The sequence below is a fragment of the Suillus bovinus genome, assembly GCF_016758785.1.
Source record: "Suillus bovinus strain UH-Sbo-P2 chromosome Unknown EDB93scaffold_134, whole genome shotgun sequence".
Lineage (NCBI taxonomy): Eukaryota > Fungi > Basidiomycota > Agaricomycetes > Boletales > Suillaceae > Suillus > Suillus bovinus.
Window position 1 is genome coordinate 45,018 of NW_024542190.1, and position 27,392 is coordinate 72,409.

The following is a 27,392-nucleotide window of genomic DNA, read 5'->3' on the forward strand; positions in this document are numbered from 1 at the left end:
TCTTCTTGTCCAGTTTCTTTATATGCACAATCCTAGATTTCGTCCACGTAGTTCCCGAAGTGGTGGACAAACTCAAGCATACGAGATGCAGCAGGTTCAGTGACCATAATTCCGTTCAAGTGATGTGACTCAATGATTCATACAGTTCAATCTGGAGTGGAAATCAGCCCTGACCGAAAAAGGTATCTCACCTCCATCTTGACTGAAATTCTATGATGAAGAACGACTTCTAGTCATACACAAGATGCTCGGACAGTAGCTCTCCTTTGGACTCCATTTCGTCGTCCATTCTCTTCATCACTGTAGGGTGAGGCCATGTATGAGTGAGATGCGCTACCCTTGAGGCGAATTTCCTACTCATCGAGATATTGTTCAGCGGCAACTTGCAACTACTCAGCTCGTAAGACGTAGAGCACCGCGCCGTAACACGGTATAAAACTAATGCTAATTTTATTGTACAGGTCACGCGGCAGACGCTTAAAGATCGGTTTGCATGTGTCTCGCAGGTTTGCCAAGTCATAGCAGCTCCTCCAGTCGTCTGAAGAGGAAGTTGTCAAGGATTGGCTAGCTCATGAATTCGTCTCTCGTGCATTGAGGAAAACAGCGAAACAAAGGTAGTCGATAGCTCGTTAACATAATACAAGCACAAGGACGACCCCATCACTATCGCCAGCGCTCTTTTGCTATCCAGAGATGGGGTAATGATTGAACTGATTGCACGAATAAAAAAAATTTACAGGAAACCCTGACCGTTCCAGTCAGCGAAGGTTCCCGGGACTTCTTAGGAACAGACGAATGAGTGCTGCCACGGTGTTGGCAACCGCAGAACAGAACTTCCTGCAACCTCCAGTTCCTCCCAACCTGGGCATACGCTACCATCACATTCTGTGCATCTGTCATCTCACACTTGTCTCGGTATCCTTGCCACTCGTGTGGTCGCCGAGTGTGACCGCCCACCACTGATCACCTATGACATATACTATGATGATACACTCTATCACCCGCAATATCACACCTATCACGTTTGCTCATGGCCGCTCAAATCGCTCGTCTCTCACCACCGTTCCTATCACACTTTCTCCATCATTTTTTTTGCATGTGATGGCGTCTCAGTTATCATTGATGTGACTTCACATCTGCTTACTTCCGTATGAGTGAGTCACAGATATCTGGTCAGCCACTGTGCTTCTGCACCAATTCACTTCACACACTCGCAACAAGGCTATCTCATTATTTGGTGCCTGAGCTTGGCCTGAGCGGTCACCTGAAAACGTGTCTGCGGCGTCGGGTTAGAAGATATGGCGTGTAAAGACAAGCCAAGTGACTGACGTCACTACCAAAGTGATGCCGAGAGATTTGTCAGGGAATTTCTTGATAAAGCATAGCTGGTGCCAGTACAATGCCGAATAACAGAGTCAATTTCACTCCACTGAAGCTCGTCCACTGCCTTGAAGGAATCAAGATTACAATGGGCCAACATATAAGTCAAGTAAGTGGCCTATATACCGGCCCCCCTTGCTGTATTCTGATGCAGCTGCTTCCGCCCAGCAGACTTCTATCTTGACAGGTTCGGAGCAGAAGTTGATCTCTTCTTTCAAAGATGCCAGTGCCCTGTGGCATTGATATTGGCAACCCTGGATGGTGGCATGCATATGCCACAGCTCTTCAAGTTGAGAGGTTTTTATCTTGTCGGGCTGGAGCAGAACCTACTTTTTTTAGTTACCTCCCTGCGCCCTGCGCCCAGTGGGCCTGTATCGTACCACGCCACTCCTGGGATTGACGGAGATGAATGCACTCTTTGACTGTCTGCTTATCTTCTGTCCATTTTGGTCACGGCGCCAATAATGAGCAATATAAAATGGCCCCTCTTTAACTGGCTTTCCCTCCAGCAATCTGCTACATCCTCAACTGTCTTACATACCAGGTCGGTCGTCTGACTGATCCCTCATGACCATGACGTGACTGACACCGTGTTGCAGCTTAACCGCACTCATAATCACCATGTTCAACAACAACACCGAGCAATGCAACTGCACCTCCAAGTGAGTTTTGCCTTGCGACATTTCGATGACCGGATTCTGACTGTTTGTCAACAGCTGCAACTGCCAAGTTGGTGCCTGCAGCTGCGTTAAGAACTAAACACCACGCGCAAGTGCACTTGCCTTGCCGTGTATATAACCACAAATATTTCTGCTATTTGACGTGACTGTACTGTTTGTATTGAAATGCCAGGGTTGTTCCAGTAAAGCGACGTTGAGTCTTGATAAAGTTGACAGTAAAGAGTGCAATGTCGTCCGAAATTCCGAATGACCCCTTGAACCCGCTTCAAAAACATTCAGCGATATCATTAATTGAGTTTATACACTAGTAGGTCACGTGAGGCTTAGTGCCGTTGCGAGCGGCGTTGTCCTGTTTCAATTTCAGTCTTTCTCAAATGTCTTGTGCTAGTAGGCATTTTTTTTTGGTACTAGCTGTTGGTACCGCCAGTGCGCTTTCACGTGTCCTCAGAGATTATCTTTTAGGCTTCGCGGTGGAGCTTAGCGAGTGCCTCTTTCTAAAACTTTGGCATTGGTGTCCGAGCCTTCGCTTCGGTGGGTTCAGCATGGGACTTGACACACCTTGGACATCGTAAGAATTATCGGTCGTGTTCGAGAAAGACATAGGAAGCACCTTGTGAGAATTACGAAGCAGTGAATGTCTGGAACATGTCCAATGTCCAGCGGGGAAGGGTGATTAGTTGTAGCAGAGGCGTTGGCACTTCCGGTCTGCAACGTTGCTGGCTGGCGTAATTTCATCGACCACATTGGATGTTCCCGCTGGTGGCGTGTTGCTGCTCGAGACACCAGCTTGAGCTTGCTTGCGAGGAGGACGCTGTAGCCGCAGCAACTTATGCCTTGTTGCACTGTGGGAATTAGCGGCGCGCTGCGAGATAATATCAACGTCACGAGATCGATATCGAAAAGTCAAGAAAGCTTACATATTTGCCTCGTGTTGCGAATATGTCCACAAGGGTTGTGTGGGCGAGGAGTATGGGAAGCGGAGGAACGAGAGAAGAGGCGATTTATCATGTTCTTGATGTTGGAGGCTTCGGCGTGGCGGGTGGTGGCAGAGCGATTGTTGCGTCCAGGTGGTGAATGTGGATCAAACTGTCAAAAGATGGTGAGATATGCATCGAATGTATTGTATCATATGGACTTGCATCAAAGAACCTATTAATCGGTATTGGAACGCGTCTTGGATGAGATTGTGGGTCTTGCATGGTTTTCTGCAGGACTAAAGTTAGGGATCGTACAAAACAACAACGGTGAAAGCGTACCTTCAGAATTTTCTCGGTGGACTATATGACAGATCAGTATGAAGTTTGAAAATTTGCCCACCTGTTGGAGCTTCTTCTCTGACTTGCTCAGAGGAACTGTCTATATGCGAATGTGTCCGCTGTAACAGCCAGTGGCGATGAGCTGGCTATCCTCGGAAAATGTCACACATAAGACATCATCAGGGACTCGAGCGGCTCACCGATGTGTTCGAGTGTGATTAGGTCAAAGAACCATGTCGTCTTGTCGAATGAAGTGGTTGCAGATTTGATGCCATTGGGAGCAATGGATACTGAGTGAAAGGTGTTGGAGTGCAGGTTGAACTGTTTGATGACGTGGCCATTAATAGCATCTAATATTCGAATTATTTTCTAGTATCCACTGATGAGACGGAGACCATCTGGAGTGAATGCGACTCTGTATGCCCACTGCTGAATTCCCGGTCGCTAACTTGAAGAGCATTGCAGTGAGATACCGGAGTGTGCGTCCAAACATGCGCAAACAAGAGCACGCTCACAACTGCATCAACCTTCATTGTGCTTTTAGCCCAATCTCAGCATATAGCTAGTCTGTCTAGCTAGTCGTGAATGAACTTTGTTCTTCCAATACGGTGACTCATGAGCAATATTACTGCGCGGATGCTTGCACCCAACAACGACAAGGTCTATTGCTTGGCCATTTTTAACCCACCTCAGCCAACATCAGTAAACCGACTAATTGATATTCTAGTCTAGCCAATCGATGATGGGCGCTTCAGAATGCACGTTCGGCAGCTGCCTGTTCGCCCTGCGTTATCATTCGTCACCTTGCTACCAAGAAATCTCATAGAGCTCGCGCTGGACTGTCCTTCTAACTTACTCCATGAGTGAAGATAATCCTTCTCGGAAGAAGCGTTTGGGATTGCTGAGGCGAAGTCATTCAAGCCCTCGTTTGGCAGAGGAGAGAGGCCGCAGAGCAGCCAGTGATGTATGGACTTTTGCCATTACAGCTAAGCCGTTGTTTCTCATTATAATTATAGTCGTCTTCTCTCCAGCCTTCAAGGGATGAATCTCGCGGAGGATTATCGAGAATTCTTCCCAAGTCAGCTCGAAGCGCTCGACAGTCTGCCAACCCTGAACCCACAGTCGCAGGTTCCAGCAATATTAAGACAACCCAGGTAAGTGTGATATTAACTCTGCATGCCCGTGTACGATGATCGCTACTAATTTCTCTTGCAGCATTCTTCACCACTCGTCGCTTCCAAACTGAATCCTGACCAGTCCGCCAGTTCAGGCATCGCTGAGGTCAGTTCGAGCAGTCTTATCTCTCTTCTTCGATAACGCACTAAGACATACCATCAGGCGGAATTACCACCTGACACGATGCTTGTGGCAGAAACGCTCGCAGATGCCCAAACAGGTGTTGCAGGCATCAGCTCTATCGGAGGAATTGTTCAAAATACCGCTTCAGCAATCGGCGACCTACAGTCCAATTCCGATACGATCAACCAGTTCTCCGCGATTCTTAGTACCCTGAAGACCTTTCAACGCCATTGCTGAACAGGTTGCAAATGTGCTCCCGCTTATTTATACTTAGTACGTCACTGACATTCATGCATAGCTCCATCCCTATGCAAAGGTGGCATTGGGTATCTTGACTCAAGCATCTAAGGTGCGTTTTTTTATGCTCCTCCTACTGCGAGTTAATAGGGATGTCTTGGTGACAGATCATTCTCGATCAGGCAAACCTGGATGTTGCCATATCCGATCTGCTCTCTAAAGTCTCCGATGTCTATGTCTTAGTGATAGAAAAGAAGACACTGGCCAACATTTCGTCCATGATTAAGATATACACAAAGATAGCGCAGCAGACATTGAAGTGCGCGGAATTCATCGTCCATTACTCGGAGACAAAGAATTTCTGTGAGTCGATAATACCGCGTCGTTGCCTGACATTCAATCCCCTTTCTCCTCAGGGAAACGACTTGGCAAGAACATTTTTAGGGGCACGGACGCCGAGGTTCGCAATTACAGCGATGCTCTTGATAATCTCATGCGACAATTCCGAGATCAAGTGATTGGTGATGCCGCAATCATCCTGGCGGATTTAGGTGAGGATTGACCTCGAACTCACCCGTCAAACCTCTCTGACTTTCTACGATCCGGGGCCTAGCCGTAGATCGGGATCTCAGGGACATAGAGTACGCAGTTAGTGCCGGACTGAATACCTCCAAGTGTTGTCTGCCAGATACTCGCGGCGAGCTTTTGACGGAGATCAAGTCTTGGATTGGCAGTACTGGGAAGGACATGCCCCGTGTCTTATGGCTGTCTGGCACGGCAGGGAAAGGAAAATCAGCCATCGCCCATACAATAGCCAACTGGTCTAAAGAGCTCGGGGGGCTGGGAGCTTGCTTCTGCTTCGACCGTACACGGGCAGCGGATCGACGCCATGAGAAGATATTCACCACAATTGCACGTGACTTGGCCGACTGCAATTTTATCATGCGGAAAGCATTGGCGCATGCGCTTCACGATCACCATGAGCTGAAGTACGCTGCAGACGTCACAAGACAATGGCAGGAGTTGGTCTTAGGACCGATACAAATGGCCTGGAATAAACAAGACGTCGCTGCACCCGTCCTCATTGTCATCGATGCATTAGACGAGAGTGGTGATGCAATCTCTCGGGAACAGATTCTTCGCCTCCTTGCTGGAAAGTCACGAACTTCTTCCTCGCAGCTAACCGACCTTCCACCAAACTTCCGTATTCTCATCACTTCCCGTCCACTTGAGGACATTCAGGATATCCTAGGCTCCACGCTGAATGTTCGTCATATTTCCATAGATGCTATTCCGATTGCGTCCACAGAACATGACATTCACCTTTATATCTCTGATAAGCTAGCCGGCCCACGTCATGTATTTGACGATGGACACTTCAAGATGCTTGCTGAAAAGTCTGACGGCCTGTTTGAATGGGCTCGTCTGGCCTGCGTATATATCAAGGGTACGAACAAAGTAGGCGTGGATCCGATCGGCCGTTTTGAAGCAGTACTCGCCAGAACATCTAGCTCTCAAACTGGAACACACCTGTTGGATGATATGTATAGACTCATATTGACAGACCTCATACCAGAGGACAAGGGAGCAATCGCAATGTTTCGTTCTGTAATGGCGCAAATTGTTGCATCGTTTGAACCGCTTCCCATGACTGCGTTGACCGCAATACGACTACATTTTCCACGTGGAGAAGACCGCTACACAGTGGACCGGGTGATTAGGCCAATGGGCTCGCTTTTGACGGGGACTGTGGATCTTCAGACTCTGATTCGTCCCCTCCACGCATCTTTCTACGACTTTCTCACAGACGAATCACGCAGTCATAATCTCTTCGTTGGTACATCAGTGATACAAAGAGATCTTGCCTTTGCCTCGCTTCGGGTCATGGACTCAAATCGCGGGCTTCGTTTCAACATCTGCTCCTTGGAGAATTCGTACTTGCCCAACTCTTCCGTCCCCGATTTGGAGAAACGAGTCAATGAATCCATTTCGGCTGAGCTATCATACTCATGTCGATTTTGGGGGACTCATGTCGGCTCTATATCCTTCGAATCATCGCTCGCTAAGGAAGTTGAAACTTTCTTCGATGGAGAGCGTCTCCTTTGGTGGTTGGAAGCACTGGCTCTGATGAAAAGCCTCGGTGGCTCGGTAGTGACCCTCTCATCCATTGCAAAATAGTTTTCGGTGCGTAGCTCAGGCTCATTCCTCTTTAAACAAATTCTTACGAGTGGTGGGGTGGTCGTAGGGTCATGCCGAGTTCACGCATGTCAGTCAGGCTACCAGGGATACCCTGCGTTTCGTCCGAACTTTCGCAAAGACTATCTTATGCAGCACTCCCCATTTATACTTGTCCGCTCTGCCGTTCGCTCCGAGGCAGTCGAGAATGTTTTGCAAATTCGCATCGAATTTTCCTCGCACCCCCCGCATTGCTTCTGGCCATGTTGAGAATTGGCCTCAGATAGAAAAGATACTCTACGCAAATGGCCTAGTTTTCTCGGTTGCACTATCGCCAGACGGAAAACGCGTCGCGTGTGGTTTAAATTACGAGACGATCCAGGTGTGGGATATCGATACTGGGGAGGCATTGTGTGCCCCTCTTGAAGGCCACGCTGACTGGGTTACGTCTGTCGCATTCTCACCGGATGGACATCGCATCGTTTCAGGTTCATTTGACAAAACAGTCCGGGTGTGGGACGCGAAGACTGGCGAAGCATTAGGATCTCCTCTCTGCCACGATGACCGTGTTTGGTCTGTTGCAATATCACCGGATGGTAAACGCATCGTGTCTGGTTCGACCGACAAGACAATTCGGGTGTGGAGCATGGAGACTGGCGAGGCATTTCGTGCCCCACTCCAAGGCCACACGGATACAGTTCATTCTGTCACAATCTCACCGGATGGGAAACGTATTGTGTCTGGGTCATATGACAACACGATTTGGATGTGGGATATGGAGACTGGCGAGGCATTGGGCACCCCTCTTCAGGGCCACATCAAGACTGTTTACTCTGTCGCAATCTCGCCTGATGGCAAACGCATCGTGTCTGGGTCAGAAGATGAGACGGTTCGGGTGTGGGATTTGGAGACTGGCGAGGCATTGGGTGCCCCTCTCAGAGGCCACACTGACTCTGTTACGTCGGTCGCAATCTTGTCAGATGGAGATCGTATCGTGACTAGTTCGGGTGACAAGACGATCCGAGTGTGGAATGCAAAGAATGGCGAGGCAGTAGGATCTCCACTCCAAGGCCACACTAGCTATATTCAATCTGTTGCAATCTCCCTGGATGGAAGTTGCATAGCCTCTGGTTCATGGGACACGACAATTCGAGTGTGGGATGCCGACACCATTATGAGCAAGGCATCGGTTGCCGCCCTCGAATGCCACACTGGCTGGGTTAACTCGGTTGCAATCTCGCCGGATGGATGTTCCATCGTATCTGGCTCGAATGACGGGACAGTTCGGATATGGGATATATGGACTGGCGAGGCATTGGTTGCCCCTCTCCGAGGGCACACTGGATCTGTTCGGTCAGTCGCAATCTCGCCGGATGGGAAGCGCATTGTGTCTGGTTCAGCTGACAAGAGCATCCGCATGTGGAATGCCAAAACCGGAAAAGCATCGGGTGTTCTCCAAGGTCACACTAATTATGTTCGGTCTGTTGCAGTCTCGCCGGACAGAAATCATATCGTATCTGGTTCAAATGACAAGACAGTCCGGGTGTGGAATATTGAAACTGGCGAGGCATATTCTCTCAGTCACTCTGGCTGGGTTCTGTCTGTCGCAATCTCATCTGATGGAAATCGCATAGTGTCTGGTTTGGATGACAGGACAATTCAGGTGTGGGACGTGGGCACCGGCAAGGCATTCAGTGCCCCTCTCAAAGGCCACACTGATAGAGTCCTCTCTGTTGCAATCTCGCCGGATGCATGTCACATTGTAACTGGCTCGGTGGACAAGACTATACGTGTGTGGGATATGGGGACCGGCCAGTCATTAGGTGCCCTGCTCCAAGGCCACACTTCTGATGTTAACACTGTTGTGATCTCATCAGACGGTAATCGCATCGCGTCTGGCTCAGACGACCGGACCGTCCAGGTTTGGGACACGAAAAGCAGCGAGGCAGTGGGTCCCCCTTTTCGAGGGCACACCAGATCCGTTTCGTCTGTCGCAATCTCGCCTGATGGTAGACGCATCGTGTCTGGGTCAAGAGACAAGACCATCCGGGTGTGGGATGTAGAATTCCTGAACCGGCACCAATCATTCGAAGCACCTGCAATATGTTTTTCATCCGACCCGACCCATGCCCTTCATTCCCCCTCCTCCTTTCTCCGAGATTCTAAATACTCAGCCCCATCCCACACGGACAAAGAGGGATGGGTTGTAGGTCCTGACAGACGGCTGCTCCTCTGGGTCCCACTCGCTTTTTACCCGGGCGCAATGCATTGTATGTATGCCCCAGGCAACACGCTGGTGATTCCTAGCAATACCCCACAGCTGGACTTGAGTCGTGTCGCACACGGCACATCATGGTACGAGTGTCGCGACCAGTAGGTAGTATCTGTCAGATGGACTTTGGGCATGTACCTATGTTGATTGACTGAAGATCTGTGCGCATTCTACAGATTTCATATGATCCTTGTTTGCACTCCATTTGTTACGTTCTGCTACTCAATGCGCTCCCTCTCGCAAGTTTCATTCGCTACGTTTACATACATGCTGTCCTCCTGTCGCTACTAGATTCTCTAGAATTACTTCCCAGTTTACTTCCCGCAGGACGAAGTGCGCAAGTCAGAACTAGAACCATCAGTTGACAAAGGTCACTTGGCGTCATCCAGCACCATCCTCTCTTTGTCAGACTGCATCGCCTCCCGATCTAAACAGATATCTCGTCGTAATTACCTACTTCAACCCTCGAAGTCGTGCCCACCGGCATGCATAGTGTGGCGCTATACAGCCACGCGACCGATGTTACGAATACTGATCACAGGCAGTTCATGTGTAAGCAGCTGTGCGTCCGTGATCAGCCTTTCCTAAGGATATCAAGGAGTACCTTACGATGCACATTTACGGGAGGAAGGGTGGAAGGATCGGTGGGTGATCGAAGGAGGGCAGGCGAAGAGGAGGCCGCGTATGCAAGTTGAGTGATGGTTTGGGCATCGACTAGGGCTGAGAGGTTCATTCCTGTAATGTCATATGTTAGACAAGGTATAGAGCTGCGAGATAATACGAATCGCCATCGCACATAACGTTTGAATACCTTCATGATGCTTTGCGGTGCCTGATGCAAATGGATTTGTGTCTGTAAAGGTTAGCGAGTTAGCAACACGCGATTATGTTGGCTTGATAAACTGAGGGAGCACAGAGGGATAGCAGAGTGGAAGGCATATTCGATTGATGCGTAGATCGCATATAGATGGTGTAAAAGTTCGGAGGGGAAAGGAGCGACGCGTCATCGTCCCTATGCAATGCGAACTATAACAATTACTGGAAGTGCATCGTCAGTCTCTGTGCATTTCGACTGGGAGCAATAATGAGAGGCTGCATACATAGGTAGGTTATGCTGCTGCACAACAGCACAGCGAGAATGCAAATTATATGGAAGAGTCAGTGAAATGAGGTTCTGCTGGCAGTTGGTAAGTAACGAGCGAGCGAGTCAGAGAGAACTTGCCTTATCGCAACGTTTGGAGGCTTGTCTAGTCACTGGGAATGAAGAGTCCTTGTTGGAAGATGAAGCTAGAAGGACGGTATATGAATCAATCGGTTAAAACACCTACATGAAGTGGTCGCATTAAGAACGCAAACAGCACCTGATGGTACCACATGACCTGGGATGGTTTCGGTTGTGAGTGGGGAGTCAGGACCTCAACACTCGCTTAGAACTACAACATGTCTTTACGTCTTGCAAATGAATGATATATTCAGTTTAACAGGTCAGGGGCAGAACTCGATCAAATGCGTTCTGAACACATACAAAATGCCCAAGTCCCATCATGCTAGGTCGGGGATCGTCGATACTCATCGCCACCAGTAGGGGGTTGATAGATAGTGAACAACAGTCTTGCAGAATTTCGTGTAGATTTTGCAAAGATCGTGTATTTGAGCTTGAATTACAAGGGATAAGACAAAAGTCAGTCGATTGAACGTTGGATCTTGGCGGGTTGAAAATATCATTTGCCAGGAGCGTATAGTACATGCGAGATGTCGATGATTCGTGACATCGAGAAGTTTCGCAACATGGTGGTATTTAGGCTAAGAGTTGACGACACAACTCATCAGTTTGCGGAGCCGGAAGCACATGTACGAAGTCGCCTGCAGGGAAAATAGGTTGCCTGGCTCATGTGGGTTCTGTATGACGAGAAGCAGATCGAAACGACAGGTGCATAAGCAGCCTCCGAGGTCATATTGAGCCGGAGGGTCACCAAGACTCGTCAGTAAAGTCGGGTTTCATTGGTGGGGCCAACGTTCCATAACTCGAGTCGAAGCCTCATGGACGCCGAAAGTTTGAACACGCACATCGAGACTGAATTGGGGGTCGTTATTCTTGGGGACAAACTTTTCAATGTGAAAAGTCTGTGATACTTACGTGCGCAGGCCTTCCAAGATACAACGTAGAGGTACATATTTTGCATAGAGCTTGCTGCAAAACAACTGTTTTATTTTTTTTGTTTATTAATAATTATGGGGCCTTGGGATTTTGCCGCATCGTACCGCATCCTGCCGCATCCTACTTAATAGTGTCTTATATCCCTGTATAATATGTCTATGTCGTCCATAAAGGCCATGAATATGATTATTGACGCAAAAATATCATAGTGTATGTTTTTGAGTTAGAATTACACTGATACAACAGTGATAGTATACTTGATGGGTGCGGCAGTGATGCGGTAGTGATGCGGCAGTGGCTGTGCACCGCACCCACACCAACGCACCCATCTTATGCAGTACACTTGCAGCACCTCACGCGAAACTTGGTGCAACTACTAAACAACTCCTCACACAGTTCAACGCCTCAATTCCTATTGTTCAAGATATGTCTTCATTGGTGACATGCCTTGACAACTTCACTACAGCACATCTTTGGGCCTCAAACATGATTCTGTGCCCCCGTGAGAACAGATATTAGGGTCTAAGGTATGTATGTGATGGGTATATGGCCTAGTGATGCCGGAGTCCGGTTCGGAACTTCGGTTCGAACGCGAATCCTTCCGAACCAGACTGTCCGTTCGGTCCGAGGTTCAGCCTACGGTAAGAACCGAACCTATTATTAGGTTCAGCGTTCGGCTGATGCCTCAGATTTGTGAACCCATCTGGACCCGTTCAAACACGTTCAAACGGTTCTTTCCTTCTGTCTATGATCCGCTTGAGGTCCTCAGCTTATTGCTATCCATCTATCCTAATATTTTTTCTGATCACCTGGCAACAAACTCATATGGCCATTGGCAGTTCTGGGAGCATTGATCTCCAGAACGGCTCTTACTTCATGACCAAAAGACTGAATGCATTTCTGTTAGTGACGTCTGACTTCCTCTGTGATCTATTCAACATTTTGGTAAGCCCTATGTTAATTGTTATTAGGATTATAATTTAATCTATGTTCAGAACATATCTTTGGGATGCTCGTTCAGGTACTTGCTTTTGCTTCAACATCAATCAACTGCTGCAGTCATTGCATGGCAACAATATGTTCAAGGTGCGTCGCATTTTTCTAATCTCTAACCACAAATTTTGGTATAAATGAGCTACTACAGGTACAATATTCACCCTTCTGGCTGCGAGAATGTCTTGCGCACTTGGATCCAATGGCCAACTCAAAGACGCTAGCGCCATCGATTGGTACAATGATCCCGACGATGACACCCCCCAAGGACAGCCCGCACCCAAGCGAGTGCAACGTGGGTCCCACGATGACGATGACGACGAACCCCCTGCACTAGAAGATTGCTCAGATGATGAAGAAGAGGCCAAAGAAGCTTACGAGCGGACCAAGGTATTTGGAGACAAGGATCATGAGGATCGCAAGCATAAGAAGAAAGAGGAGTGCAGTGGGGATTTGAAGGTAGTATTTACTCAGGAGAAGGGACACATCAATCCGCACACCCAAGAACCCGAAGACGGCTGGTGGTGCGAGATCTGCAGGTACATTTTTACTTTTACTTTGAATGTCACACGCATAACTAATGTCAATTTAAGAGCCAATGATGTACCCACCAATCACTGCTTTTTCAAAGGCAGTGTTTCGACTCGCCGCACCCATATCGCTCGAAACGCGAAGTGTCACTTTCCAATATACCGCAACTGCTGCAACGAACGAGGTATCAAGATGCATGATCGGGCGATACCTCCTAACTGCAAAGCAACTGACGAAGCGCAGCAAACATTAGATGCCTCCCTTATGGCTCTCACCAGGAGCTCGACGAGTATTTTGCTGCCCCATTAGAAGATGTTGAGAATATAGTGGCGTGGTGGGGCGTGAGTTTTTTCGCATTGTGTTTCCTTGCAAGTTGACTTAAAATGCCTTTAGCACCATTCCATTCAATATCCCACCATCTCTCGCATTGCAAAGGATTACCTCGCTATTCAAGGCTCTGCCGTCGCATCTGAACGAGCGTTTTCGAGTGGCGGCATCACTGGGACCACGCGCCGTAATCGGTTGTTGCCAACAACATTTGAGGCCCTACAGCTGTTGAAAAGTGGGTACCGTCAAGGCCATATTTCCGCAACGGTTCAAGCTGAGTTTGCTGCTGCTCACGAACACTCTGCCATGGACGAAATTTAGCTACTCATTTACTGTTCATGTATTTCTTGCAATTTTTGTCAATTTATATGTAGCGTTCGAGCGTTCGAACGCGTTCTGAACTCGAACCGAACACTTGTGAACGCGTTCATCAGCGTCCGGTCCAGTGTTCGTCCTCCTTGCCTGAACGCGACCGATGGTCCAGTTCGGCATTCGCATTTAGAGGCCTAAGAACCAAACCGAACCGGACTTCGGCACCATTAATATGGCCTTTAGATAAGACTCATTACTTTCACAGTACACAAGTTCTATGGACTACTGTCAACTTAAGACACCTTATGTGCCTTCCTTGGTCGTGGCCGCGGTTTCGGCTTTTGGGTCTGTCTCTCGTTTTTAAGAATGACTTCGGGCTCACTTCCTTCACTAAAGTTTGGCCCACACTATTGTGTAAAGTGTTTCAGAGCAATCCATGCTACAATATGACAACAACTCATGTCCACTTCTCCTTCAAATTCGGGTGCATATGGATCTCGATCACCATGATTCCAGTACTCAGGAGGCCCTCGTATGGATTCCATCGGTCTTGGTGAGCATCGGCATCTTTTACCCATTGTTCATTCCCTGCAGCGCCTGCAGCCAATGAGAGCTCAAACATTCGTTGTTCTAGTATACCAAGGCACTCCAAGTCGATGTCTATATCCATCAAGGACGGATCACAACTTAGTTGGAGGTCAAGCCAGGTATCACACCAGTATCATGCCAACAACTTGAACATCATTCATGCAAAAATATGTTAGCATCTGCAAAGAAAGAACATTGTTATTAGTGGCTGTGCGAAAGAGTATGGTGCGTGCCGCATTGTGTTACAAGAACATCTAGACGCTTGGGCCCCTACTATTTTTCTCCTAATCCTCCTCGTATCAGCCCTCGCATCATACCCTTACCCCGACCTCACCCTTGTCATCCTCGTCATCCTCGCATTCCCTTTCGCCCTCTACCTATCGCTTCAGCAAAGCCAGTACATCTGGCCCGATCCTTTCGCTGACGAAGCATACCCATGCTCCGTTTCACCACCTGACTGATCCTGTGGACAGTCTAGTTGCCGTTACCATCCAGACGGTAACCTATGATCTGATGCACGATGCATCCCCTTTACCCTTTTCCCTTTATGATCTCTGACTCAGTGCGCAGTCGCACATGCAACTTATACTTAGATCCGCAGCTGCACGATCGTGCCCCTGCGCGTTTCACTTCTTATTCCGATCTTTGACTCACTTTCTTATCTAGCACGTTCTACCTAGACCGAACGTGCCTTCCTGTTATGGTCTTACCCTTTACCGATTGCCTCTCCCGGTAGTACGAGTTATCATCCACTAATACGCCCCCTGTCCTCTATATAAACTCGCTACCATGTACTATATTCCCTAACTTGAATCTACTTGGTTCTTGACCTCCTACTCTCACCAGAGTGATCCTTCTGCCTCGCCAGCAGTCTATATTCTATCTTCTTATCTGCTCTTCGCGGATAAGCCTATAGTCTCGACCTTTACTCATCGACTTCGTCGACGAGCAAAGCCCCTGTTAACTAGTCGGACTTCTGTCCTTCTAATTAATGACGATCCTTACGATTAACCTTCGGGTGTCGTAAGCCTAGGCCGATATAGCTTATCGTCTCGCACCCGCGTGACATAAGCTACCCGATTTGGACATAGGCGTTAAATCGTACTTGCCGAAGACCCGCCAAGTACGACCCCTAACCTTGGGCTAGCCCAAGGACGTCCACAGACCATTGACAACACAAGCTCTGTTTGAGCGTCGCCAACAGATACCATCCAAGTCGTAACACATTGTGTCTCATGCAATGAGTACTACGTGCCAGTAGTAGCCAGAGGGCGCATAAGCGAGACAGGCCGTTGCAAGGAGGGTGATCTAGTGACAGTCTGAATGTCAATGTCTCATGCAGTACATACAGTAATGATATCAAGACTGACCGTCAAGAAGCCACCACACCCACTACCGCATCCGTGCCGCAGCATAGTACTCAACTTGTTCTCAGGATTCAGACTCTCAAAGGCATGACCGTGAGGCGCATAATTGATGAGTTTGACGGTAAACCAATTATATTGTGCACGTCAACAGTGATTATCGAAACTAAAAGTGAAATGTGTTGATTTAGTGCGGGTGCGGTAGTAATGATGCGTTAGTGGTGCGGCAAGTTGCGGCAGGGTGCGGCAAAATACCTGAGCCCATAATTATGTATAGGATTATCAAATTATTTAAATTCTGTTGGAGTCTCTAGCTCTCCTTCTAACATGACTCCTCGTGTGATTCAAGCCCAAGGTCGTCAGCGACAGCAGATCATCGCAACTGTCGCTGTCCTGATTACCTGTCTTCAGTTCCAACTCGTCATTATGACATTATCTGAGGAGGAACAAAGCACCGATGCCGTCATGAACCTGCAAAATTCCATCGTCCGCCTGACGGACAGGCTTCAGGCATCAATTTCCAACACGGCAGAAGACACTCGGGTGGCGGATGAAAGGTTACAGGCCTTGACCTCCATGCAGGATGAGGAGGACCTTTCGCCAGCTGAAAAAATCACTCTTATAGATGTGTTCTTAAGGAGTCCAGCGGTATGCACCGCCTACTTGTGTGCCAGGGTTGATATTCGTCTCCCCTATTTGCGATCTGTTATTGTTCAGGCTGGCAGGGGGGATTTTGACGCGCTTTAAATCATCGTTCATTGTATTCTCGCATCGTTCGTTGTTCTTGTCTCAAATCCTGTCATCTCGTTTGTTTTCTGGCTTGTTCTAGCATCATGTTACATAGTCGTTATTCAGGCTCTTCGTTTATCTTTAATCGTCGCATTCTTAAGCACAACCTTGCTCGGTGCATTGCAATATTTGTTGGACCAACCACATGTCCCATTCTATTCTTTGTAACTGACCCGAGACCCTATTGAGTCAAAGCAATATTCCGATTTTCATTTACGAAAAATCAAGGGACAAAAGTGAAATAAGCAACCAGGTAGGACATACATGATATAATAGTCAACCATGCTGCGTGACTTTTTGCTATTGGAAAGATTGTTCTTGCAAACAGCTGGCCACACATCGAGTCGATCGACAGTGAACTTGAAGAGGAAAACTGGTCATTTCATTGACTACTCTCCAGTCTTCCTACGGCAAGCCAACAGCTGGTTGGAAATACGAATGGTCAGTGGCTCCATACCTGCCGATGAACTTTGCTGGCAATATGCTGGCATCATATATGTGCCATCTAGTAAATCCACGCAACTGTGATTCAAGAGCAAAATATAAAAGCCAGCCATATTCCTACTATCGCCTTCAAAATTACCTGATTCACAAGTCACAAGGGATGCGTTTCGCCTCTCCAATGGTCTTCGCCGTCATTACTGCCCTAGCATCATCAATCTCTGCAACCAGTGACATGGCTGACACTTTTTGTCTCCGTATGTGCTACAGGAGCGAGCAATGCGTTAATCCAGAATGCGAATATCATACATGCGTGCGTATTAGCATTTTCCCGTAATTAAGAACATGACTTATTTACTACATACTATATGGCAGATGTTTTTCGTATGCATGGTGAGTCGTGTTTTGCTCTCACATCGGTGCAGTATGGCCGTTGACGCTGATGCGTGAGTTACTAGGGTTAGTTAGAGTTTATTTAGTTAGTTAGAGGGGGTGATCTGTAGCGTTTATCGACGCACATCAGGAAACAATCGGTTTACCTACAGTTCTTTGTATATTAATGGAATTAGCGTGAACATTTGGGGAAATATACTATCACTAGCCTGGAAACTACCCGAGGATTGAAGTCAGAAGTAAATATGTATGTGCGCTTTTCGATACTAGTGCCACGCGACGCTTTCCCTCAATAGTAGTATAGGCTCCTAATGCCATCAATAAGTTAGAGTCGAATATCTTTTAAATACGCTCGCACTTGCACATAGCGTCTCGTCTGACATTCGACTGGTGATATTGTCGACCTTGTTGTCGGCAAGATAGATCATAGAGTTGGAATAAGGTACATATAGACGACGTGTTGTTGTGTCCGGCGTTGAGTGTTGGCACCTCGCGGAGAGACCTGGACAAACATTCGTATGTGACCATAACGCTCTCTATAAATCATATACATATACATATACATAACACGCGACACGGAATACGTATACAGGTGAACCAGCACCAAAACGCTCTTCACAAACTAACCTCCGTCCTCACAAATCACCGACGACCACCCTGCCGAGACCAATCGGTTCCAATTTCTGGAACGATGCCTACTTCACTCGCATCGACGATGCGGTGGTAACGGCCACCAGCGCGTACATCGAGCGGACGGCCTTGGGTCAATGCCGTATGGATGCACTGTTGAAGTGTCATCTGGGTACGCTGCGGCTCGTCCATGTCAAAATGTATGGGACGCATGTCTTCTGGGCAACGTTCGCTGCAAACAGGCGTTAAGGGATAACGATTGATCATCCCACGGAGTACGGCAGGGTCCCGCTCGTGTAAAATCTCCTCGTATTTAGAGTAAGCCCAGGAGGTCTGGGGGACAGCGACATGAGATGGAACTTCACGAATGTTTACGCGTGAGCTGTGTGGGAGGCGCGAGAGTGCTGGATGAAGGGAATGGGGGTTGGGAACAGGGGGAACAGGAGCGGAGGGATGAGGGATGTTCGAGCGACCAGCGGTGGACTTGGCGCGAATACGTTCTTCCTGTCTGACACTGCAAGTATGGCCGTCAGGGATCTGCAGTACATCTGCTGAAGCTCGATTAACATACCTCTGGTTTCTGTGAGAGATGGGCGGGTAGGCTTGTCGACTACCTGCATCAAAATTATGGATAGACACTTGGCGCCTGAGATTCTTTGAGTTTAAAGAAAGCGCTCTGAAACCGCTGCGAGGGAGGCCCTCAGTTTGTTCCGGGGAATGGGGAAACTTGGGCAGCAAGTCCGTGCGTGGGTCAGAATTTGCGTGAGTTGGCCCATGGTAGTAGGTGTGTTGCGACAGTTTGCCGTGATAGACCTCGAACATCCCTGGAGCTTGCTCGACGTACACGATGTCGGACTTCTTAAGAGGAGTCTTGCCACGGTATGCGCGTTTGGAAGAATCGTCACGAAGAGGCTCGCACTTCCTCTTTTCTGAAGAAAGTCCGTATGGCATCGATCTAGAATGCTTAAGCGACGCATTCTGGTCGTCGTTAGACCTGAGGGGTATTGATTAGTACGATGACAACGAGTAGAACGCAGAAACGGTCGACTCACTTTTGGAAAATCTTCTTGAACGAATTCATGATTTATGTTTGGAAATAAGCAATGTACAGTTGCAAAGAATATGAGGAGGTAGGTCTGACGATGCAGGGAGTCTGCATTTCAGTATTTAAAGGTTCGAGTGCTGTGGATTCACTATGATTGCACATCCACAACCACAAAGCAATATCTGAAAACGAATCAAATGTGGATGCTCTGGCGATTGTTCTGATTACCCACCTGGAATAATAATGTTATTGATGTCGCCCCGCTTGCACCACAAAGGTGGAATATGCAACAACCAACCAACTGTGTGGAACAGTTGCTACAAGCCGGCCCAACGGATGCATCGCGTGTTCTGCTGGTTCATACCTCGAGCTCATAGTTTGCGCTCAATGAACGTGTATTAGAATTCCCAGCAATAACGTATAGCACGCCGGCTCGGATGCATGGGACACGAGGATGGGACACGACATGTACAGAGACGCTGAAAAAAAAACAGCTATTTTTCTCTTTTAACAGTTTCACTTGACAAGACCACTCAGCGTACCTTTTAAAGCGCAGTGCACCCAAATCGGCTATATTTTAATCCAAGTTAATCAACATTAATAAACATGCATGCCATGAGCGCGTTCGGGCTGACATCTCAAGTAATCTGAAGGTAATACAAATAGTCAATTGAGCAAGTATAGATATTAATTTCAACGGAATTACACACGTGACCGGTATGACCTTTGATATGCCCCGAAAATAAACTCAGGACAGATCATCACACTGAATGAGGCAAACATTGTAGAAGTGTTGAAATACTCTAGCTCCAATTTGAATGCGCGGATTGCCTGCTCCGAGGTACGAATACCTGTTTCATGGTCAATTCTGGAATTCAAATCTAACCGTGCCATTCTGTAAGGCCGGTTTGAGTTCGGAAGGGAATGGTGAACAAAAGTGCGAGGGATACGTGTTTCGTGTAGACACAGTGAGAGCAAGGCGACACAAGGAAAGAATAATGGTTAGAGAGGCGTTTCTGAGGTTTGTGAGTGAGTTGTGAGCGGAAAAAGACTGGTAAAATTCGCTATTAGTTGAAAGTGTACATGGGCAGTATTTAAGCACAAAACCGTAAGGGTCCACGTGTATGTATAGTTCGTACAATTAGGTGAAAAAATGGAGGCAGAAGGGAGTGGTGTTGATCCTGAGGTATAGGTAGTCCAAGCAAGAGAGAGTACGAGAGAACTGAATGAGTGGCGGTATAGACGAGTCCGGTTTGAATAGAGTGACGAGAATTTTGTAGCGGTTTTGACAGGGTTTGATACGGCAGAGTGAAAAGGTAACAAAAGAAGGGTTTGAGGGTCGATATCGGCGAAGTGAGAGTGTAACGGAGGCGAAAGGACTGTGCTCGTCATTGATGACAGTGAGATAATGAAGGTAAGAAGAAAAGGAGAATGTGTCCACATGACTCGGATGCGAAGCATGATGCTTCTTCGCATCAATGAGTCACGTGGATGTTAGGTGGTAAGTCCGTTGTTATTTTTGAAGTCTTGGTCGGGGTGTAGAAGACATAGTATCCTTACAATTCGTACACATGTACAACATCATGCACATGAATAGCCCTGAGAGGAGCTATGGTAGCAACCCAGAGTTCCGGCAATGCAGAAGGACATGGACCACAATTGTTTTCACTTTGGAAAGAAATCGGAAGCTTTAGCAATAGCAACACGTCAGTCTGCAACACAGCATGCATGAAATAGTTGGAGGATAACACATTCGAATGGCATCGACAATTCTTGGTCCACTTTGAAAATATTTCGCCATGGGGCAGGGAACCAACTTGAGCTTTGCCAGCTTGCCTTGCCTTCCGATGCCAACAGAACTAGAAATCTCATATGTATTGTCAGCTTCATAACCATGGTCAGAAAAAGACCTGAAAGAAAGTGTACTTCGTTGTTGGTCCTGGGATCAAGGATGGGATGTCGGAACTTTTTTTACAGCATTATAATCCATTATGATGGCCTAACGACACGGGCCCATTATAATACATCACGATCCAACAGTCAGCATTTTAATGCTCATCAAAATGATGATATAATGGGCATATTAATAGACATTTTAACGTAGTCTGAGTGTGCATTTCAATGGTATCCACTGAGTATTAATGAGCATTTTTACAAAGTCTGATTGCACATTTTAATGGTACCCACTGAGTATTAATGCACATTTTAACGAAGTTTAAATGCACATTTCCAGGTCACCAACCAAGTCTTAATGCTATAATGATCATTCTGATAAAGGTGATGATGAACATATCAATTGTCAGATCAAGTTGATATGAATACTAATATACATTGTGGTACGCATAATGAAAAAAGAAATAATGTCCCTGGTCCCATCCTTCTTGCCTTCGTCTGTTGCTGACGTGGCAGACCAATGGCAGCAGAAGGTATCGAAGCAGTGGAAGGTGTCGAAGCAGCAGTGGAAAGTGGCGCTCTACATGATGATAGGGTGCTCTGGGTTGTTGCGTAGTGTGAGTACTGGCGGGTCAAGATGAGCTAGCAGCTTTCTTCTGTCTAGTGCGATAATTTCCCTGTGTGACAAGGAGTCAGCGATAAAGAACTACAAAAGAGAAAAACACACAGGCACTGTGCATAGGATCTTGACTTCTTGCTACTGGATGTTGGATCCATCTCATCTGTGTAGTAGTTCAGAGACGAAAAGAGAGGTTGGGCAACCTAGAGAAATAGTTCATGGAATGTTGTCTGAATTAGCGAAACCTTCCATGAACCGAAGAGTCCATGTGGTCTCACCTGGAGGTAGCATCCCAGAAGAAATGGTGCCAGCAATTACTAGAACAATGTTTAAAACAAAGCCCAGGTTGAAATTAGTTGGCGGTGATTACCATCGCCATTTCTGACAATGAAATGAGCATAATAATAAGGAGCGAGATAGAAGAACGAGTGTGAAGAGTAGTATGTCCACAGAATGATATCGACCAGACCTTTGAAGCAGCAACGAAATGGTTCATGGGATGTTATCAGCTGTGTCACCTGGAGGAACGGTCCACAGAATGTTATCGACCAGACCTTCAAGGCAGTGACCTAGAGAAATGGTTCATGGAATGTTATGAGAACAAGGAGCTGTGATGGAAGAACAAGTTTAAAGAGTACTGTATTATATAAGCACAGACCGATCAAACAAGTGTGTCTTGACACTAGGCAAATGATGACATTCGAGCACGGATAATAACTATGAAGGCTAAGTAGTTGCAGTGTGACATGAGGAGCGATGAATAGTTGTGGAATCATTGACCATCAATGACTTTTTCTTCCTGCCCCTGGACGCTTTTGCTCGAGATTCGGGAATACCAAGCCCTGCACCACTGGCAGTAGTAGCTGCCAATACATCCTCACCCCTCAGGATCTCCCAAAATCTCTGCTTGCAGTGCCATAAAAGTGGGGAGTTGTGGGGTCAAAATGGAAGTGTGCGGGGCATCGGGATAATCTCGAATGTCCGAGGTCACAGTGGGCCTGTCAGGTGCTGCCACTGCGGCACTTACACTAGGACTCGGAGTCGAGGGTGTAATGGTTACAGCTGTGGCTGCAGTGGAATGATGTGTGTCTTTGGTAGCTGGCAAGTTAACATATTCCAATTCTTCATCGCTCTGGTTCAAGTCTGAATCATCTGAATCACTGGCATCCAGCGCAGCCATGATGTGATCGAGTGACTTGGTGATGTGCTCTACAGTGCATGAAGTGTCGTTGGATGGCTGTGTCTTTACTGTACCATCAAATACATATCCATTGATTTTCTCGACGACAGATTTGATGCGCTGATGTGCACACTTAAGGATGAAAATCTTCTTGACAGTCTTAAAGATTGAATGATACGAGATCAAGAAAATAGCACCAACACCATCGCCCGAAAATTCCTGGTCTGGTGATAGGATTAATATGATCTACAGAACAACATGATGGGTATCAGCTCTGAATCGGTGTACATCTAGAGGACTGAAAACCTACTGATGTGACACCAAAAGCAATCAGGCCAGGAGTGCAGCTCGTGAGTTTCCATATCTTGGCATAGGAAGGTGGTCCACTGCGCGCTTTGGGATACAATGACATCTTCCCACATATTGCAACCTTGATAACCTTCAAAACAAAATGAGCATCCAGTCTGTTGTCAACAAGTAAACCTCACCTTCGCGATGACTATCCAGTTTTGGAAGATCTTCTTCTCATTCACAACATGGTCAGGGTAAAGTATCGGCACCTTGAAGATATCATATGCTTGGCCCTTGCCTGCTTCCCATCCAATCAAGTCCGTGACCTGTGGGAGGGAATTACGGTCGTATTTGGAGACAAAAAACTCGTTGGGCATGTTGAAGATGCCACCTGCGACAGAATGCAGGCTGTTGAGAAACGAAGAGCGAGCTTGTTGCATTCCACTTCCAAACTAATCGAAGTTTTAGTTATGTTCATATCAATGGCTTGAGGAAGAAAAGGCTATGCACCTGGTTGAAGAAATGATTTGTTCGCATCCGAGCATGCAACATGTAGTCGATGGATGTGTAAAGTTCAGTGATGAGTGCGGACTTTTCCGTAGACTTCTTTGCATAACAAGCCAGACTTGAGAAGTCAACTGGAGGGTCAGGACAGTCCATTTGGAAAATGACTTTGTCTGGGAGAAACATCTCCGTAATTAACGCATACTTCTTAGCCAAGCCCAAAATAACCTTGTCAACACCACTGGTCTTCAATGAGTCAGGAGTTGTACCAGAGGTTGCAGTTGATTCGGATGCAGATGGTGTTGCAGATGTTGCAGATGTCGATTGCGACACTGATGGTACCCTATTAGACGACGATGCTTGAGGGCGCTTGCATGAACGTTTCAGTTGTTGCTCTCGTTCAGAGACATGTTTCGCTGCTGGAGCTGCCCATGTTGAAGCTGAAGATATTTAATATACTAGTAGATCAATGAGTATGTTGGAATATATGGTATGAACAAAAGGAAGGGTGTACCTCTTGGTAGTGCTCAATAGAAGCACCACTGCTCGGTGGAGCCACAGGACGACGTTGGGTGCCTTCATCTGCCGAGTCTGAGCCTGAATCAAGACTGAAGGATGTTGAATTTGAATCAGAGTCAGACATTGACGGCGGAATGGGAAGAAAGTGTTTGATCAGCTAGATCAAGTCCTGAGAGTGGGCGTTGGGTCAAAGTCATCTCACAATTGATGCCATTTTATGCAGCTGTGAAGTCTGAATCTGAATTGAGTGTCATAAGGCAGCGGCTCTTTTCATCTTTATTAGTACTAACCGAAGCGAAAACAACTCAGAGTGACCTCAATATCATCATACACGTGGTTTGATATCAGTGCTTATTAGCTCATTGAAAGTCATTGAGGCCATGAGGCTGTTATCCAACAAGTAAGTGAGTTTGAGTGGCAATTTAAATGCGGCGAAGACATACATAATCATGGCAGCATTGCGCAGCTTGATGTGTGATAATACACGTTGCAAGTCTACATATTAACACGCAGACGGATCAAGTATTACAATGTGAAGGGTAGATTCAGGTCACTTACGTCTGTAAAACGGTGGATGTTGACAAGCGGTTTCTAAACGATTATCAACCGTAGCACCCCAACAGATACACTCCCGATTATAGTGTGCAACCGAGCACCACCAATCAGCCTTGCTCTTGATGTACCATAGGATAATGTTCTCAATCGCAGTTTGCTTTCCAACAATGCCACACCTCTGAGAGATGCTGGAGAATGGTTTTCGACTTGTTTTGCTTGAAGGACTCGGGCATCATGTCGAGAATGTCGTGCATGACAGCCGCACGAGAGGGGAGCTGAGCGCCAGGATGAATGAAGGGAGTATGAATTTGGTGGATGTGTCGTTGGAGATATGGGAGAGGGGAGCTGAGCGCCAGGATGAATGAAGGGAGTACAGATTTGGCAGATGCGTTGTTGGAGATATGGGAGAAGTATCATACAGGTTATTGAACATCTGTAGAGGGCCGACATCAATAAAAGCTTGTTGCAGATGAAGGATGAGGGGACCAGGACATACCAATGATACTGAGGATGGCCTGCCTCACAATGGTTGAGCTTGGAGGGCCTTGATTAGAAGAAATATGTCATTGTCCACAGTGTGGATGACGAAGTAATCACCAGGTGTTTCAGGATTGCTTGTGAGAGTAACTCCATGAATGATTGACTGGACGGAAATGATTTCAGAGGATAAGCGAGGTTTGGCCTGCACACGCCATAGTCCAAGGTCGTTGTCTCGCCTTCGACGACTACTGGGGATACTGACATCATAAGGATGAATTAGCGCAAGAGGGAAATCAGTGCCGCCAATTGAGCAGCTGAACATATACACTAAGCGAGCGAAAAACGGCTTGTCTGCAGTGTTCACCAAGACACAGTTGTACCTTGGTGATCCATAGAACTTCGGGTTGCACTGAAGTAAGTCTCGGTGCATGCGCCAGTCAACTAGTGATTCATAATGAATGCGCAAAAACTGAAACTCCATTACCTGGTAAAAAAGTATCAGTCTTATCAATTGAATTGAAGGAAATTAGCATACCACGTCCTCTGCATGCAGGTGAATGCGCCTTCCATCTGGTAATGGAATATTATTTAGTGGTAGAAAACCGTTCAGGAAGCTGTTAAGCTTCATCCGAAAGTCGGTGAAGGCCCTATCAGTTCCATGCGAGTGCATGATATCGGAAAAGGAGTAATTGCCTTGCCTCGAACCTAAATGTGCATGGACAGTAGTAGATTCGGGGTTTCCAGCATCAGGCAGAGTTTCATTGGTCTCGGGATCGAGAGTGTCTCCTTGATTATACTTGTCGAGTTCGTCGAGTTCGATGCGCATAGACGTCGAGGTCAGAAGCCATTCATCATAGTGAAGGATCTGCAACAATAAAGCTATCATTAGGCTGAATCCACATGACAATATAGTTAGAAGTGACTCACCTGAGAAGCAACATTCTTGAAATTCGTGCATTGAAGGTAGATTTTTCGAAGAGAGCCGTGCATTTTTTCATTGGGCTTGGTACTGTAGTTGCGGGTCACGCCTTTGGCCAAAATATCATCAAATATGTGCGAGATTAAATGCTTCTTTGGAAAATTCCAATTCTTCATCGTTTCAGGCTGCGATTCAGTGATGTATTTCTAGTAAAATGTCAGACAGTCATCATCTGAACAAATAGCAACTTACATCCATAATTTCCGAGAACTTTTGCAGCGCCAACCTTCCAGCTGTAATCGTCTCTTCCGTGTGGACTTCGAATGAGGCATAGACATCGAACTCAATGTAGTAGCAAATGCAGCGAAGAAGTAAGTGTCCCAGTTTGCAGTGGGACGAAGAAAGAATATCCTGTGCTGCAAAGATAATCATCTAAGTTATTTTAGTACCTAAAATCGTGTATGATGTATAGACAAACCTTCGACAGATCCCCGAGAACAGTACCATCAGTGAAATCCACTGCCATGACAGACGAAAAATGTGTCAGATTAGGCCATCGTGGAAGTGCGTCAAAACTGAGAAGTGAGTCAGCACTAGCATTAATGTATTATAGTCACAATACATACTTTTGCTCGAGTTTGACAGTTGTTACGACTGGGATAGTTCTGCTGTTGCCGGTCAAGATAGACCTGTCGGACGAACAGTTCGTCGGCCTTCCTAATACAAGGAAGGTTTCTGGTGGTTCCTACTGCACGAGCCGCGGCTTCTATGCAGGATCAGCGGCGAGTGGTTTTAGCACTTCTGCCTAGGCGGTGAGTGGTTTTAGCACTTCTACCGCAATCAAGGGTTTCAGGCTAAGACAGTGAGTGACTGTCTTAGAATCAGAGTTCAGGCTACTAAGGGTGGAGACCTTAGTAGATCAGGTTTCAAGGGGAAAACCCAGTAGATTAAGTTAAGGAATACATCTATGGTACATGGGGTTTATATAGGTGAAAGGAGACGGCGTAGCCGCGACAAGAAAAGTAACAGAGATAGGAAAAAGAGTACAACCTATCAAGATAGCAAAGATAGGTGAAACCGCCATGCGGCGCAAGATAGTATCTATGTTACAATCAGAAAGAAGAGAAGTGCGGACAGCCCGCTTGATAAGAGAATAGCTGAGTCTAGATGAGTCTAGAATCGGCGGCATGGTTATGAGAAAAGAAAAATGAAATAGGAGTAAATGTTATTGTAACATTACCCCGGTGTAACCGTTGAAGTCTCTGACTTCAATCCATTCTAGCGTCGTCATAGTAGACGGGATCTGCTTCAGCGTTGTTGTAGTCATCAAGGTCCGTAGAGGAGCTTGGTTGGTTGCGATAATTTTCATCGGCTTGTTCGCATTCTTGTTCATAGAATGCTCTCTGGTCTGCCTCCCAATTGCGGAGGGCTTCATAAAATCCGTCATCGGTATAGACAATCGGAAGTGGGTAGGTCCCTCTAAGGTCTTTGCAATAGACCGAGAGGTGTCCGGGGGCGATGGCGTGGCATACCACGCAGGAGTACTGAGGGCAGTTCTTATG

The 27,392-nt window shown here is 47.0% G+C and overlaps 5 protein-coding genes across 5 annotated transcripts; 1 reads left to right on the plus strand and 4 right to left on the minus strand.

Annotated features, from left to right (window-relative positions):
* Positions 1-4,175: 4,175 nt before the first annotated feature.
* EDB93DRAFT_1109034 (uncharacterized protein) lies at positions 4,176-5,296 on the plus strand (the record flags this gene model as incomplete). The annotated part of the gene is made up of 8 exons (XM_041447916.1): positions 4,176-4,280; positions 4,333-4,470; positions 4,532-4,597; positions 4,655-4,820; positions 4,857-4,888; positions 4,914-4,964; positions 5,020-5,171; positions 5,269-5,296. 8 exons carry the CDS (start codon positions 4,176-4,178, stop codon positions 5,294-5,296), a joined length of 738 nt encoding a protein of 245 aa, XP_041301306.1.
* Positions 5,297-14,137: 8,841 nt separating this feature from the next.
* EDB93DRAFT_1043796 (uncharacterized protein) lies at positions 14,138-14,299 on the minus strand (the record flags this gene model as incomplete). Its single annotated transcript, XM_041444596.1, has 1 exon — positions 14,138-14,299. A coding segment is annotated over one exon (162 nt), but the record flags the coding sequence as incomplete, so codon positions are not given.
* Positions 14,300-17,721: 3,422 nt separating this feature from the next.
* Positions 17,722-19,390, minus strand: EDB93DRAFT_173610 (uncharacterized protein). The gene is made up of 3 exons (XM_041455587.1): positions 18,878-19,390; positions 18,397-18,819; positions 17,722-18,339 (listed from the first exon to the last, which is right to left on the minus strand). The coding sequence occupies exons 1-3, from the start codon at positions 18,904-18,906 to the stop codon at positions 17,838-17,840; spliced, it is 954 nt and encodes a 317-aa protein (XP_041301308.1). The 5' UTR covers positions 18,907-19,390; the 3' UTR covers positions 17,722-17,837.
* A 2,869-nt stretch (positions 19,391-22,259) lies between these two features.
* Positions 22,260-24,000, minus strand: EDB93DRAFT_1256723 (uncharacterized protein; the record flags this gene model as incomplete). The annotated part of the gene is made up of 5 exons (XM_041453997.1): positions 22,260-22,808; positions 22,873-23,001; positions 23,051-23,305; positions 23,364-23,797; positions 23,856-24,000. The coding sequence occupies 5 exons, from the start codon at positions 23,998-24,000 to the stop codon at positions 22,260-22,262; spliced, it is 1,512 nt and encodes a 503-aa protein (XP_041301309.1).
* A 951-nt stretch (positions 24,001-24,951) lies between these two features.
* On the minus strand, positions 24,952-26,404 carry EDB93DRAFT_1096048 (uncharacterized protein; the record flags this gene model as incomplete). The annotated part of the gene is made up of 5 exons (XM_041446755.1): positions 24,952-25,395; positions 25,447-25,776; positions 25,839-26,036; positions 26,083-26,262; positions 26,309-26,404. Coding segments are annotated over 5 exons (1,248 nt in total), but the record flags the coding sequence as incomplete, so codon positions are not given.
* Positions 26,405-27,392: the final 988 nt, after the last annotated feature.

Excerpts from the sequence above, each read along its gene's own strand:
- EDB93DRAFT_173610 (XM_041455587.1), bottom strand. The coding sequence starts at position 18,906 with ATGAATTCGTTCAAGAAGATTTTCCAAAA. Across the intron at positions 18,820-18,877 it reads TTCAAGAAGATTTTCCAAAA|GTCTAACGACGACCAGAATG; the intron begins GTGAGTCGACCG and ends AATACCCCTCAG. Across the intron at positions 18,340-18,396 it reads ATCTCTCACAGAAACCAGAG|TGTCAGACAGGAAGAACGTA; the intron begins GTATGTTAATCG and ends CCATACTTGCAG.